At 43.0% G+C, this 16,240-nt stretch overlaps 2 protein-coding genes across 4 annotated transcripts in view; one reads left to right on the top strand and one right to left on the bottom strand.

The window, feature by feature from the left end:
- The window catches only part of LOC127526277 (mediator of RNA polymerase II transcription subunit 13-like), a 257,111-nt gene that overhangs the window by 158,433 nt on the left and 82,438 nt on the right, over nt 1–16,240 (top strand). The gene's annotated exons all lie outside the window — the stretch shown is intronic.
- The window catches only part of tbx5a (T-box transcription factor 5a), a 111,276-nt gene that overhangs the window by 35,645 nt on the left and 59,391 nt on the right, over nt 1–16,240 (bottom strand). For all 3 annotated transcript variants that reach the window (XM_028824750.2, XM_028824748.2, XM_028824751.2), the window contains exon 6: nt 14,346–14,498. In XM_028824750.2, coding sequence (XP_028680583.1) covers nt 14,346–14,498 — 153 coding nt within the window. The remainder of the gene's footprint in view (nt 1–14,345; nt 14,499–16,240) is intronic.

The raw sequence follows: 16,240 nt of genomic DNA, 5'->3' as shown, positions 1-16,240 counted from the left end.
TTAATATAGACTGTTCCTACTAATGTTTATTTATGCACTACTGTTCTAGCGCCCGTTATTGTAACGGGCTTAATGACTAGCCTTTATATATTTAGTTAATATAACTCAAATGTGCCTGACATGTCAAAGTATATAGTATGTACATAAGAGTCTTTTTCAAGACATGTAAATAGACAAACACTGTAAGAGCCACTAGTTAGTTAGTTAGGTCATGTTAAGTTGATAGAGAGCGCTGTTCTCTTTGTTCTCTTCAGTGTTTGCCGACATACAGCATGAGCTCCAAGTCCTATTATAACCCCAGAAGCTGAACTGAAACATAAGTAAGTAAGGCACGGGGGGCACACACCCACCTCCAAACTGTGCCTATGTTACGTCTTACATAACGTAATGTGAACATGCAGCGCCGCACGTACAGAGCGTACTGAGTGTGAGAAATAACTCTTAGTCAGTGTAGAAAACAACTGAAGTTTAAAGTTAAAACATTTTTTCTTTTTTTGACGTTTATTCTGCGTGTGTACCAACTTTTCTCTCCTTGTGTCAGCTGTTAAGTTGAATTTTGACTAAACCTTTTTTAAAAAACGGACGTCTTTGGACTGCGAGATTGCCGTCGGGCCGTGTTTGACCCGTGCTCGGTCCTGCCTTAGCAGCTACACGCACACTCACATGTGTTGACGTCAGCTTATTTCTTGAAGCTCACATGTGCCTCACTTCTTCATATCTACAGTCTGTACTGTGGATGTACGCGAGTGTGTGTGTCATTTACAGATGCTTGTCTCTTTTCTTCTTATGTATTTTATAAAGCTGAAATGTGACTCGGGTTGTAAGTATCCGCATGTGTGTGTTTATTTACATATTGCATTTCTTCACACACGTGTTCTGTATATTGTAGCTTTATTCAATATCCAGACACATGAACGAAGCAGCTAGCCATAGACACGTGAAACAGGACAACAGGAGGCCTGAGCGTATGACAAACACACAAATGTCTGAGGATTCACAACTCACCACAACAAAACTCATTAAAGAAGCCAAGGAGAGCACACTTACAGTGTCAAGACATCTGTGAACATTTGGAGCGACGGGCGGGATGTTGTGCTCGTAAAATGTGATCTTCACCCCCAGAGAGTGTTGGCAAACGCCATCTGCGTACGCTGAGAACACACACCCCCATTCTGATCTTTATTGATCTGTCCCACCACACACTCCCAGCGTGTCCAGAGCTCTTCTGCCACCCCTCATACATACATCTTATCAGATTTTTTTATTACTATTCAGGTATCTTCCAATGCATTTTGAGGTGTTTTCCCAAACTCTCGGAGGTCTTTATTTGTTTGAATTGTCAGACGTGCTGCCTGTTGGCAGTTCCTTTACGTCACACCTTCGAATCCACACTTGTAAGCACTTCTGCATTGGCCCACCTTCTACCATTAGGCAGCAGGGTCCAGATAAGTTTTAGGTGCCAGCAGGAGGCACCCCTGGGTGGGGTACACCAACAGAGACTTTTACATGGGGTCACTAGTCAGGGTGCGTGTTGTTCTGCGATGTCGCAAGAAAATGTGAGCTGAGGAAACAAGAAATGAGGAAAGTGGGCAACTGAAACGTCATGGAACTGAGCGGCAACCATGACGGCGACCGCGTCTGTAAATGACAAATCCTGTTAGGTATTGTCTGTCGTGGTCTTTGCTTGCATTCAGATGTTTCTGTACTGGACAATTTTGAAGATGAGCTACAAGACGCTCCGGCCTGCGTATTCCTTTTACTTCCATGTGAGTGGCACTTTGGTGACAGGGGACGAAACTTGGCTGTCGAGAGTTAAGTTCAGATTCTGAGAAAAGATGAGTTTACCGTGGGGGTCTGAGGTCAGATTGCAGTTTGGGTTGGACGGTTGTGCACTGTCTTGAGCTCCTGGCAAAGATACCAAAATATCGACCAAGCGCTCTCGGAGATGCCTGCCCTGAACAAAGAAGCACAACAATCAATCCGTTCTGAGACAACGTGACCGGTCCTTTTGTCTCACTCCAGGACTGTGGATGTTGGCCCAGTGTGGTTCAGTGCTGGACCTTCGAGGACATTTGACCAATGTCGAGGACAGCTGCCATAGTAGACCAGGACCTGGCAAACCGATCTGCAGGATTTCTACACCAGTAGTTTTGATGTTCCTAATTTATTTCAATCTAAACATACACACAAGACAGCTGACAGCTGGGTTGCCCTACCAGAGCACATGCTGGACACACAGCAGATCTGGGCAGGCTGGCATGGACAAGGGCATTAAGTCACCCCTGTGTCCGTCTGTCTGTGCGTCTTTTCTTACTTCACTTGATCCAACATGCGCTAATGTCCCGTATCTAATTGAGCTTATTTTAACTTCAAACTGTCCCCGTTTGCTGGTATTAATTAGCTGCCCGCCGTCACTTTGTCATAAACCTTTTCGGTGTCCCAACTGATGGACTGTGAAGCAAAGCCGTCCGATTCTTTTCTTGTAAACGTTAGGAGGTATAAGTCGTCTCAGGGGCTGTTACCTGCGGTTATTCCCCGTTTTATATTTAAATGACACATTTTTATACTCCTGTATACTTCTGTATTTGCATAAACGGCCCCCTGCTTTGTTTTTTGTTTTTTTTGCATTGTGGGGGTCCGGGGAATCCCCACACCTTTATACAGTTTTAAAGAAAGTTGAAGTCCTTTAGTGCATTGATTTTGCTTTTAATGCGGAATGCTGTGGATTTTGTGCAGGTTGATCTTTTCTTTTATCGATTCCCTGGCAAACGTGTTGCCCACCCTGCAGCACAAGGCGCCCCTCTCTCTGTGCTCATAAGAATTCCTCCTGAACACTGGGAAGCATTTATCTGACACCCGTGGACTCGCCGTTACGAGAAAACGCTCAAATTTAACACGCTTGTCAGCTCGTCCTGATGTGTTATCATGCAAGACGTCGCATTTTTTGGGGTCCCCCCACTACCCCCGGAAAACTCTCATCTTTAGGCCTTTTGTGGACCGTAGTTTGTGCAGGAAATGACACCCTGATGATAAACACTAAACCAGCAAAAATGATCAGCAGGACTTGAAGTTGTCCAGGCCGCATCAAGAGACCCCCTAATGGGAAATGAGGGGGCAAAGTTACTCCTGTAACAAAACGTGGAACAAACGGGGGTCGCTTTATGTTATTTCAAGGTTGCTGATCACCAGTATGACTGGATATTTGACTGCTCTCCGGTGGTCCACTTCCTCTGGTGTCACCCCCAGAAGGTTAGAATTGACCGAGTTCAAGCTGAAGCATGTGGAGTGTTGTTTCAGAGTATTTCAAGGCTACTGATTATGAATGGGATGTTATTTTTGATATTTGTTTTTCCATGAACATCAATCAGAGGGTGTAAAATGGCACCTTTCAAAATCGAGAGTGTGGGGTTTCGTTTTAGACACTTCCTGGGTCACTGATGGCGGATGTGATGTTTGATCAGGGCTGTGGTCATCTTTGTGACTCTTTATCGGTGGTCCTAACCCTCTAAGAGCCGCTCCCAGAAGGTTCACAGTGACGTGTTTTGGTATCATTTTAGATGGTGTCGTGCTCAGTGCTTATCAGTATGATCATGTTTTTGATCTTCATTTTTTATCAGTGGTTCTTGCCCTCAAAAGGTCGTTCATAGAAGGTTGACACATCTCAAACCCAAGCACGTGGGGTGTTGTTTTAGACCATTTCAAGGTCATCGACTACGAATATGAGATTATTTGGGATGTTTGGGCCTTTCCTGGCACTCTATTGACCTCCATCAGCGGGTGACCAGTGACAAATGTCTATTACATTAGAGAATACTTAGACGTGAAACATTTAAATTGAAGCCGCCCGTCTGAATAGTTCGGATATTTGACTCAACTTCGCTCAGAGTGGTTCTTTGGAGCGTTGCCATAGGGGAACCGTTCTTATGTCCCAAGAGAACTTTCCACATGAAATGTCCCAGAAAAATACTTTTATAGATTAAGCTCCATAAAAGACTCCATTTAGTGTACAGCCACGAATAGATGCTGACAGGTTTGTGAAATATCAGTTTGTTTCTGATTTAATAATAATAATAATTCTTCACATTTATATAGCGCTTTTCTCACTACTCAAAGCGCTCACCACACAGGGAGGATCCGGGATGCGGACCCACAATCTCCTTACTGCAAAGCAGCAGTGGCGGCGGCGGCACTACCACTGCAATGCCAGCTGTGATTTGAAAACGACTCTCGACGGATACAATGGCACCGGCTCAGTTTGGGTCGTCTTGCTGTCTCGGTATCCTGCCTACTACACCTTAAACACTTGAGTCTAACTCTACATTGTAGTATCCTTCTGAAAGGCCAAACGACCAAATGTGATAAGAAACAAACCCTTCTGGATATATATATATATATATATATATATATATATATATATATATATATATATAATATATATATATAGTAGTGGAAGATGGATGGAGGGATGAACAAATTAAAGAGCAAATAGATGAATGAGTGAATGAATAAAAAGAATGAGTGAATGAGTGAATGAAAAGAGTGAATGGATGGACAAATTAAAGAAATGAGTGAATAAATGAAAATAGTGTGTGAATGAAAAGAGTGAATAAATTTAAAATTAAAGAAAAGAGTGAAAGAATGAATGAGTGAATGAATGAAAAGAGTGAATGGATGAGTAAAAAGAGTGAATGAATGACCAAATTAAAAGAGTGAATGGATAAATGAAAAAGTGAATGAATTAATTACAGAAAAGAGTGAATTAATTAATGAAAAGAGTGAATCAATTAATGAATGAAAAGAGTGAATGGATGGATGAAAAGAGTGAATGAATGAATTAAAGGAATAAATGAATGAATGAAAACAGAGTGATTCAATTAATGAATGAAAAGAGTGAGTGAATGAATGAAGAGTGAATGGATGAATGAATTAAAAGAGAGTAAATCAATTAATGAATGAATAGAGCTAATGAATGAAAAGAATGAGTGAATGAATGAAGAGTGAATGAATGAATAAAGAGTGAGTGAATGAATGAATGAAAACAGAAAATCAATTAATGAATGAATAGAGCTAATGAATGAATGAAGCCTTCCCAGAATGAAATGGCGCTTTGTAAAGCCGTAGGTCCACACAATCCAGTGAAGTGCCATTTTATTTCCAAGTGTTATTTTCTCGTTTCTTCTGTACTGTTCATGTACCTCGTTCATTACGGTTCTTATCAACACCCTAAATTAGAGCGCCTTACGCTGCTTCACAGTACAGTACATCACAACAGGTAATTAAAATGCAATCAGTCGCGTTTCTTCTGCGCAGTACAGCATTGTGTGTCTCAGCAGGACTTCAGTGCGTTTCGTTGCGTTTGTAGCTCCCGCGCATGTGCGGATTGAATGGCTGGCTTGAGCGTTTCTGTGGGTTTGAGGAAATCCAAGCAGCTGCGCATCAACACAAAGCTCGAGCAGCCTACGTGTGTGTGTAACAGACGACGGTAGCCCCGTGCAATCTGCTCACATAACCACATTAAGTACTTTAATCGTTTTATTTTTTTTCAGTGATTGTTTCACGAATTATATTTTGGAGGTTGTTCACGTGATTACATGTCCTGGTCATTTTACGCGTCTTCCTCCCCGTACCCGTTCCCATTTTTATGTGGGGTCGCTACTCCCCCCCAAGCCATATAAATATCTTATAAGCGATTGTCTTGTTACAGTCCACACCAAGACAACTTGTATTGTATCGACTTGATTGTCTTTTATTGTACAGCGCGGTCGGTTGCTTTGTACTGTGAAATCTGACATGAAGTGATTTCCGCGGACGTGCTGGATGGATGATTGTTAATTTTTTTTTTTTTTTTTTTTCACTGCGGTGGGTGCCATTTCTCCGTGCTGGTCGGAGAGGACCTGCTGGGTGGACCATAAAAGGTACATGCAGGGGTATTTCTATTCATGTTTCAAGGCGCCATCGCGACTTGTATCCGAATTCAGTGCTTCGTCGGTTAAAGAGAACGCCACCGCAGACCCTCAGCCCGGCAGCCAGACCCTCCATTGTCTCCGCTTTTATATTTAACTCAGAAAATGTGAATCTGTTTTGGCTGGATCTGCTGTCTGCTTCAGTAATAACATTTTGAAAACAGCGGAAAAAAGAAATTATCTTAAAATATGGAAAGTTGAAAGTTACGTTGCCAGTCTTGAAGAAAAAAAAATCACTTAAAGCTATAAAGTTTAATGAGAAAGAAATACCAAGCAAAAACCTGCTTTTAAAAAGGCTCGCCAAGCAGTTCCACGTCAATAAAACACTCCGGAAAACTGCCAAGTGAAATGATCGGTTGAAGCAAACTTTTTACTCTAAAATGGGAAAGCGCAGTTGAAAGCCTTTTTTTATACAAAATAACGACTTGGCCTTCCATGTGTTGTTCGCTTCGTGAGTCGCAAATGCGCATAAACATTTCTCCGCGGCGTAAAATTCTTAACAACTGTGCTACGGGGAATTTTAATAAAACGTTTAGTTTTGAGCCATAGAAAATTAAAAAGAGAGGTTTGAGTCCGCTCGCTTTCTCATTAAGCTGCCCAGCGCGCAAACCCTTCATTTTTTTGCCTTTATGTGGAAAAGTCCTTTGTAAAGGAGCGGAGCTTCGGCCGTTCTCTTCTATTTACGGAAATCTCTGAAAGTGACAAATTAGTGAAGCCAAGTATATTTGTTAGACATTCTGCGTCGGTCAAATAACGAACGCGACAGCCTCGTTGGTCGGCTTTAACAGGTTCCGGTGAAAGGCGCTATATTAAACACACCTGCCGATTAGGAGGCCGATGTGCGGCTTTTAACTGAACTTGAGAAACAGCTGATATACAACTTTCTATTTTTGCTGAAACAAAGGAAGACCTCAGTTTATGCCGTGGTGCGCGAATGCCAAATTTTTGAACAAATATAAATCCGCCTTTACCTAAATGTACTTTTTAAAATGAGTTTTCCTTTCCTGAATTCGATTTTTCCACAAGTATCGGTGAAGATATTAGCAATCGGTCCGGTTAACAGGAACGGCAAACGCAAGCGGGTACGGGGATAACGTGCAAACTCAACAAACAAACAAATAAATAAATAGACAGTTTGGCATATCAGGAACATGAAATTATCGGGTTGTGTGGTTCCTTTTACAACTATTTGCTTGACCAAGCAGCATTTCATTCTACTGAAGGGTTCTTTGCGCTTCGAAAAATAAACTAATATGTTTGGGATTGGAAACAGAAGTCTTTTAATGCATGTTAGGCTACCTATCAGGACAGCAGCATATTAAGAAAACCTGAACTGAGCCTGTGTTATTGTATGCCATGACAGTCCTTTTAAAATCATGGACCACTGGTATTTCACAAACCTGATACCATCTTTCTATGATTATTTACTGTATTGAGCCTGTTATGGATCTAAATAAATTAAGGTTCTTTCTGGAAACTTCACGTGGATGGTTCTCGCATAGCACCGCTCTGGCACCTTCATTGTTAAGAGTGGCACATTCTTAGTAACACTGAAGTCTTGTGCATGGCCCTCTAACTCTCACAGAAAATGGACGGCTGTTTTACCTTCTAGGAAAACGGGACTTTGTCCGACTGTGAGTCATTCTGAAGTTATAATTAACAATAACTAGGCACTGCATCATTTTGGAATCTTTGGAAGAGTGCAGTTTTATTGAGGCAAAACTTAACAAAAGAAGTAAATAAATATAAACACGCCTCGGGCCCCGCAAGTGATGAGCCAACTGCCGTTGCGCCAGGCCCGTTCCCACTGTGCAGAAGTACGGGAAGCGAAGAAACATTTTAATTTCGGAAACACTTTGCACGCATTGGTCTCAACGGCAAAGCGATTTTGTGCAGTTTTCCAGGAAAAGTTTAGAATATTCGGACTTGTTTTTAATTCTTCTTCTTCTTCTTTTTGAAGCGTCTGTTTTATGAACATTTATTACAAAAATATGTCCGTAGTGTTAAAGCTACAGAAAACGTTTCCATTATGAGTTACTGGGGACAAACTGCAGCGGAGTTGTGACTTGCAAGTGCTGATCAACATCTAACATGTCGCCAGTCCCCGACGCCGGCATGACAACAACCTGGTCACGAAATTTCTGTCCTCCTGGCGTTAAGCAAATACCTTACTTCAAAACCATTTAAACTAATACACCTGTGCAACCGTTAAAAAGTGTGTCACCAACGCACTGCCTGTCCGTCCGTCCGTCCGTCTGTCCGCTCGGCCACAACAGCCGAGAATAAAATTAAATACAAAATAATAATAATAATAAAAACACGTAAGAAACGACTGTGATATAAAGCCGAACAGAAAATGACGCTTTGTGGAGAAACGGAGAAAGGGGGCTGTAAGCACAGCAGGTAAACATGGGAGCAACCAACATGAGCAGGGCCGCCGCTGCCGCCACCCGTAAGATCACGACTTTGAATGGACGGGGTGTTCTCGGTTCATGTTAAATAAAGATCTGTCGTATCAATCAGTTATATAGTGCGTGCCTTTGTTATCTGTCTATTATATTGTGCCTTTGACATCTATCTGCCTGTCTATCATTTAAATACTGTAGTGCCTTTGTTATGTGCCTTCGCTCAACCCCCCATCCATGCCAACCCCCACCCCCGGCTGCGCTAAGCGCCTGCCACTTCACGTCTCTGCCGCTCCCGTTTGTGGATTTCACTTTCACCAAACAACAAATCTTTTAATTCTCGCGGATACGCCTCTTCATTGGGTGGTAACACGAATTAGAAGTCTCCGATTTAAAGTTTAAATCCGAACAATATATTCCATCTCTTTTTGCTGTTCCGTTATTTCACCGAGTATTAAGTTCTGTTTGTTTGTGCTAATGCGATCTTTACTGTCATTTTTTGAGACTTTTGAATTTTCGTACTTTCATTATCTCTAATCTGCTCTCATGTGTATCGCGCCAGCGGTTTGGAATTCTTTACGACGTTCTACTTTGTCGTCTACTCTTTGGCTTTTATTTCCGGGGTTAAATCTCTTGGCACAAAGTCTCATCTCGCGGGACGTGAAAGTGTCTCTCTGAGAAAGTCACGTCTCGTCTCAGGCTAAAAAGTCTCGTCTCTTCCCAGGAGTTTTTTTTTATTATAATAGTGAGATAATATTTAGTGCCTTTCATATCTATCTGTCTGTCTGTCACTCATTTGACATCTTTAACAGGAGAGAGCAGGGATGTACATGTTTTAAAATATTCATTAACCCTATAATATGGTGATTGCCAGGGGTGCAAAAAGGTGTTTTTTGTCCCCATAGTGATTATCCTCAGTCATTGGTATAGTTAACAGCAATCCCCCTTGAAGACAGAGTGATCTACTCTAGTTTGCCACAGCCAGGGGCCAGCTGTAGTCACTACATAACAGTCAGGGCTCTTTATGGGCCCCCATGCAATGCATCCTCTTATTCCCCACTATATGGATGAGATATTCTCAGTTAATGTTAAGTAAAGGTCTGTCTTTTCATATATCCACATACAGTGCATCCGGAAAGTATTTACAGCACATCACATTTTCCACCTTTTGTTATGTTACAGCCTTATTCCAAAATGGATTAAATTCATTTTATTACTCAGAATTCTACACACAACACCCCATAATGACAACGTGAAAAAAGTTTACTTGAGCTTTTTGCAAATTTATTAAAAATAAAAAAATTGAGACAGCCCATGAAGTTCAAAATTGAGCTCAGGTGCATCCTGTTTCCCCTGATCATCTTTGAGATGTTTCTGCAGCTTCATTGGAGTCCACCTGTGGTAAATTCAGTTGACTGGACCTGATTTGGAAAGGCACACACCTGTCTATAGAAGGTCCCACAGTTGACAGTTCATGTCAGAGCACAAACCAAGCATGAAGTCAAAGGAATTGTCTGTAGACCTCTGAGACAGGATTGTCTCGAGGCACAGATCTGAGGAAGGTTACAGAAACATTTCTGCTGCTTTGAAGGTCCCAATGAGCACAGTGGCCTCCATCATCTGTAAGTGGAAGAAGTTCGAAACCACCAGGACTCTTCTAGAGCTGGCCGGCCATCTAAACTGAGCGATCGGGGAGAAGGGCCTTAGTCAGGGAGGTGACCAAGAACCCGATGGTCACTCTGTCGGAGCTCCAGAGGTCCTCTGTGGAGAGAGGAGAACCTTCCAGAAGGACAACATCTCTGCAGCAATCCACCAATCAGGCCTGTATGGTAGAGTGGCCAGACGGAAGCCACTCCTTAATAAAAGGCACATGGCAGCCCGCCTGGAGTTTGCCAAAAGGCACCTGAAGGACTCTCAGACCATGAGAAAGAAAATTCTCTGGTCTGATGAGACAAAGATTGAACTCTTTGGTGTGAATGCCAGGCGGTACGTTTGGAGGAAACCAGGCACCGCTCATCACCAGGCCAATACCATCCCTACAGTGAAGCATGGTGGTGGCAGCATCATGCTGTGGGGAACTGGGAGACTAGTCAGGATAAAGGGAAAGATGACTGCAGCAATGTACAGAGACATCCTGGATGAAAACCTGCTCCAGAGCGCTCTTGACCTCAGACTGGGGCGACGGTTCATCTTTCAGCAGGACAACAACCCTAAGCACACAGCCAAGATATCAAAGGAGTGGCTTCAGGACAACTCTGTGAATGTCCTTGAGTGGCCCAGCCAGAGCCCAGACTTGAATCCGATTGAACATCTCTGGAGAGATCTTAAAATGGCTGTGCATCCAACCTGTTGGAGCTTGAGAGGTGCTGCAAAGAGGAATGGGTGAAACTGGCCAAGGATAGGTGTGCCAAGCTTGTGGCATCATATTCAACAAGACTTGAGGCTGGAATTGCTGCCAAAGGTGCATCGACAAAGTATTGAGCAAAGGCTGTGAATACTTAGTACATGTGCTTTCTCAATTTTTTTTATTTTTAATAAATTTGCAAAAACCTCAAGTAAACTTTTTTCACGTTGTGATTATGGGGTGTTGTGTGTAGAATTCTGAGGAAAAAAATGAATTTAATCCATTTTGGAATAAGGCTGTGACATAACAAAATGTGGAAAAAGTGATGAAGTGCTGTGAATACTTTCTGGATGCACTGTATTATACATTGTGGTGGGATGGCGCCCTGCCCAGGATTTGTTCCTGCCTTGTGCCCTGTGCTGGCTGGGATTGGCTCCAGCGGACCCCCGTGACCCTGTGTTATGATATAGCAAGCTGGACAATGACTGACTGACTGACATATATTATACAGTATCTATCTATCTATCTATCTATCTATCTATCACTTTAATTTCTCTGTCTTATTTATATAGCGCCCGTCATATCTGTCTGTGTATCTGCCACTGGCATAGTGGTTAAGCCATGGGACTTTCGACCCTGAACTTGTAGGTTCAGATCCCACCACTGACACACGCGTGGCCCTCATCAGGTCACTTTGCCTTCCTCCGCTCCAATTGGAAAAGCCAGACAAAGGTAACCAGTCGCATGTCAGATGTTGTAAGCTGCCTTGGATAAAAGCGTCAGCCTAAGAAGTACATGATGATATTTTTGTATTGCTTTGTCTTCCGTGTTACTGAATGGATTCTGACATAGAAAAATATTCTTCTAATTCAGTCCCTGGTGACTCCTAGTCATTTAACCAAATGCATTTACAAAAGAAGTTTCTGTTTAGTGCAATTAAATTAGTTAACATAAACTTCCTAACACAATCAAAAAATGATTCTTTGGAGGAACTTAACTAATTTTTGAGTGAAGTTTCCACATAATGATACCAAGTAGTTCAAACTCGGGTTCAAAGGAGTTCCTCTAACCAGAGTACAAGGAGTCGGTGAGTGTAACTTATTTGAGTTACTCACACTTGTTTTAGCAGAAGCGTTTTGTTAAACCAAATTCCTGCGTGTTAACAGAATTGCATTGTGTTGGTCGCACACTCTCGCCTTGCAGGACAGATTCCTCTCAATGAAATCAACTGAAAATGCAAACCTTTGTGTGACACTTCAATGACCCTGGCCAACCCTCCAATCACAGCCACACCATTCAAATGATCCTGTCAAACAGCCAATCACGTTCAGGTAATGAAGACATCCTGTCAGCCTGCTCTCACCACCAGGTAGGAAAGCCCACTGGTGTGATGGGGGTGTGCAGCAGGTGGGCCACAATGCCCAAAACCAGCGTCCCCAAAGCCACCTTCACAGCCACCAGATCTTTGGGGCTTAAAGTTCTGTTCTGTCCATTCTTTATCTCTGTCTTCATGTTAGGTGAAGGAGTAAAGAGTTGCTCAAACTCTGCAGTATCTTTACGAAGAGCCTGACCATAAATGCAAATGAACTAAACTTATGCTAATACGCACATTTTGCCGCCAAGAACTGTTCAAACATTTTGGAAGAACATGAGAGAAAAACAAAACAGTGCACACTATTCAAAATACAAACCTCGAGTGGATCTTCAGTGCCATAGGAAACATCCACATGAAGGTTCAGAGAGAACATTTACTTGTTTGGATACTCAACTGGCTCCATAAATAACCAGGAATGGCTGGTAACAGAGCTCTGAAATACCAGGGGCTTCAGCATTTTAAAAAAGACGACTTTTGTCTACAATAACACAGGCTAAGTTTAGGGTTTCTCACTCTATTAATATCCTGCCACAGTAAGTACACTTTAAAGATTTCCACATATTAGGAGCCTTCTCAAAGCCCAAAGAAGCCGTCCCAGAAGGACGTGCCAGCGGTTCGACGGCGAGACACACAACCCGGGCAGTAGAGCGCCATTAAAGAACAACTCTGTTCAAGTGTGTATGGAAAATGTAAAACGAAAATCACCTGATGTGGCAACTCTGCGTCCTGACGGGATTGCTGATTGCACGCCGGAGAAACCCGTTGGCTTTTTATAAACATGAATTAACGGAGCTCTTATGACAACCAAGCACATGATGTCAGTTGTACGAGAAAAAGAAACGTGTAACGTCGACAAACACAAACGCGCATATTCAGGTGAATCAGCGCAAAGTACTGTAGCTGCGTAGTGAGTCAAGTCCACCTAGGAGAGCTGAGTGGAGGCAACAGACTGTGCAGATGATCTCTGAGAGCGAGCGCTGCTCTTACTTCAGTCATGTTGTTTCTACGCAAATTCAGCTTAACATGACACCCCACAAGTTTAAATCTGATGTAGCAGAAATGAGTACAAACTGTAAAGCCTTCACACCGACGTCTTCTGAGTGAAGTCCATTTAACTTAGCGGAGTAACAGCAGCGAACCCCAGGGGTGACAAGTACAGCTTCTGTGACAGACTTCTCTTCAAAATATTGGCATTTTACTGGGCGGTGCGGCCCTCTGCAGCTCCATTGTGCTTGACAAAGAGCCACTTAGACCTCTTTGGGCTTTGAGGGGGTTAGAACAGAAATCATTAGTGTGTGCCAGACCACCTACATAGCACAATAGCAACAGACCAACAAAACCCGGAGTGCCTTTCAACACTTTCTATCTATCTATCTATCTATCTATCTATCTATCTATCTATCTATCTATCTATCTATCTATCTATCTATCTATTGATTATATAGTGCCTTTCCTATCTATCTATCTATCTATCTATCTATCTATCTATCTATCTAATCCTGCCAAATTTTCTATCTATTGATTATATAGCGCCTTTCATATCTATCTGTCTGTCTATCTAATCCTGCCAAATACTCTATCTATCTATCTATCTATTGATTATATAGCGCCTTTCATATCTATCTATTATATAGTGTCTTTCACATCTATCTATTTATCTAGCTACTGTATACACCTACATGTTATGGATTTAAATAAAGTTTCTTTCTAGAACCTTCTTGCGGATGGTTCTTTTGGGATCCAAAGATGGTTCTTGCTCTGATGAATAGCTTCTGCCCTTTTTTTTTTTTAACAGTGAAGTGGTGGTCCTTGCTGTTAAGGTCCTTCTTTCCTCTTCAAGCACAATATAAGAAGACTTCTCCTACTTGATAAGCACAGTGTCTTGTTTTTCTGTAGCTTTCTTTAATGGAGTGCCCCTGAAATGTTGTCATCCCTCCGGCATTACAATGAAATGGTGGGATGCAGACCCCAAACTCGAGTTGTACCAGTGTGGTCATCCCATTGTCAGATATCCAAAACCAGCCAGTGTTTCACCAGTCAGCCCTTAGATGGCGTGACAGCAGAAGCGCAAACAACACAAAAACACAAAGGACAACACAGGACCGCGTATAGGGCACCATATGACCCCCGCGTGGCACCATGAGCCAGACAAAGCCCACTTCAGCGTGATCCTCACTTCTGGTGTCCCTTTATCATATTATATTGTATTATATTTTAAGAGAGTTCCAAGACACAGCCTGTTGACATGAGAGGCTTACCTTGTGGTTCTGGTAGGATGTCACTGCAATGAAGGCTGTTTCTGGGAAAACGTGAGTGCAAAAAGCGGTGTTTTTGGAGCCGAATCCGTTATTTTCGTCCGCCTTGACGATATGCAGCCTTGGTTGGTACTTATGCATGGAGTTTAATATTATCTGGAAAAATAAACAGACATGATTACTTAAAGTGTTCAGCTATCAGCGAACGAAATAAAAATGCACACACTTAAAGCCATCACTTGACAGAGACGCTTTTACGATTTATAATTCTGGCAAATAAGAGAACAGGCTGGGGAGTCTGCATTTAACCAAACGTTTTGTAAGTGGACGCGCGCGCGGTGGTCGTCTTTTCTAAACAAGCATCCAAGTGCAGATGTCCTGCCCTCCATTCGGTCAATCCATTAGAGCAGTCACCCGAGAGGGCTCCATTTATGAGAATTAAAGGACGCGCGCTGCGGACACCGAGGGGACCCCCGGATTGTCGAAGTCTGGTATTAATGTCCGCGGTATGTACACAAAGGGACACCGAGGACCCACCTCTGAGACTATGAAAGTAAAAGTGCGCGCGCTCCTTGAAGGCCTGAGTGCTGTTGATGGGGTGCGCGCGCCAGACACCGAGGGGGAGGGGGAACCCCACTTCCCCCCCAACAGAGGTTCTGGAAGTCTAATAATACCAAAGAACGAGGGGCAGCATCCATCAATCCCGGTCAGGGCTTCGGGGTCTGCATGCGCCTCCTTCTCCTTCAGTCATAACGGGCCACTTGCAGCCTGTTGCTCGAATATTTAGAAACGGGCGGAGCACACTTAATGGATTTTTAATCGGCTACTTAATTCTTTAACCACAGTTTTTTTCATTAAACCTTCTGCTGTAGAAGTAAAAACGATCTTTTTAAATTAAGCCTGGTGATTCGGACGCCCCACGAACGTGCGGCTCTGGAGCGTTCAGACTGAAATTCTGGGACAGGGAAGTGAAAATGTGAATGGGATTTCGGCCGCAACTGTTACAAGTGTGCTTCCATTGCAGTGCTGTTTCACTTATCTGGATGGACATGATAACAGCCGGGTCCCGGGACCCCCCCCTTCCTCTCATTATCTCTTCTCACGTCGTATTAGGTCTTGATAAATGCTTGTGAAGAACTCGGCGACACGAAGGCGACGCTGTTTGCCTCCGCAGAAGTCATCTTGTCCCGAGAGGCCCCTCGTCCATTCTTGTAAGCCAAATTTCTTTGACACGACGGGTAATCCTTGAAAGCAGCGGTCAGCGATCTAATACTTTTTAATTTCATTACATTTGCTTTAATGGAGAGACTGGCAGTTGTTCTTCTTTTACCGGGAGGCCCCTACACTCTCCGTACTCCTAGTGTGCTTTTAAAAAGTTTATTTCGTCACTTCGTAGAGGACGGTCACCCTGTGGTGTTTTAGGGCCGCTTGTTTCATTACACGCGTTCTGATGTTCCGGCTGTACCGGGACGAGTTGTTTCTAACAATTAGTTTTGGGACGAATAATTAAAGTGGGTCCTCTCAGGTTCAGTTTTGGGGTGCACCCAACACCTCAGCTTTTTATTCCAACGAATGTCTTCTTTTAATCGGACTCCTCGCTCTTAAAAACACAAGCTGTTTAACGGCGCGGCACCGGGCTCTGCGGTGGAATGAAATGTCGCATTCTGCGGGGGATTCTTTGCATTTGACATTCCGGGACTTTTTAGCTTTGTAAAGATTTCTAAAACTGAAACGTTTAATGTCCGATAGGCAGGGTGCCGAGAGATCCACGCAACCAGAACGGAGTCTGCGTGACTTTGAGCAGCGAGAGTCCTTTACAAATCAGGAAGCCAGCGGCATTTCTCAAATCTGCACAGCAGAATGTGTGAAAGTAACCCTTCAAATTTTACAATATAGCA

This window comes from Erpetoichthys calabaricus, chromosome 18, assembly GCF_900747795.2.
Source record: "Erpetoichthys calabaricus chromosome 18, fErpCal1.3, whole genome shotgun sequence".
Classification (NCBI taxonomy): domain Eukaryota; kingdom Metazoa; phylum Chordata; class Cladistia; order Polypteriformes; family Polypteridae; genus Erpetoichthys; species Erpetoichthys calabaricus.
Note: the sequence above shows the minus strand (reverse complement) of the source record. Positions and strands in the feature narration are given on the sequence as shown.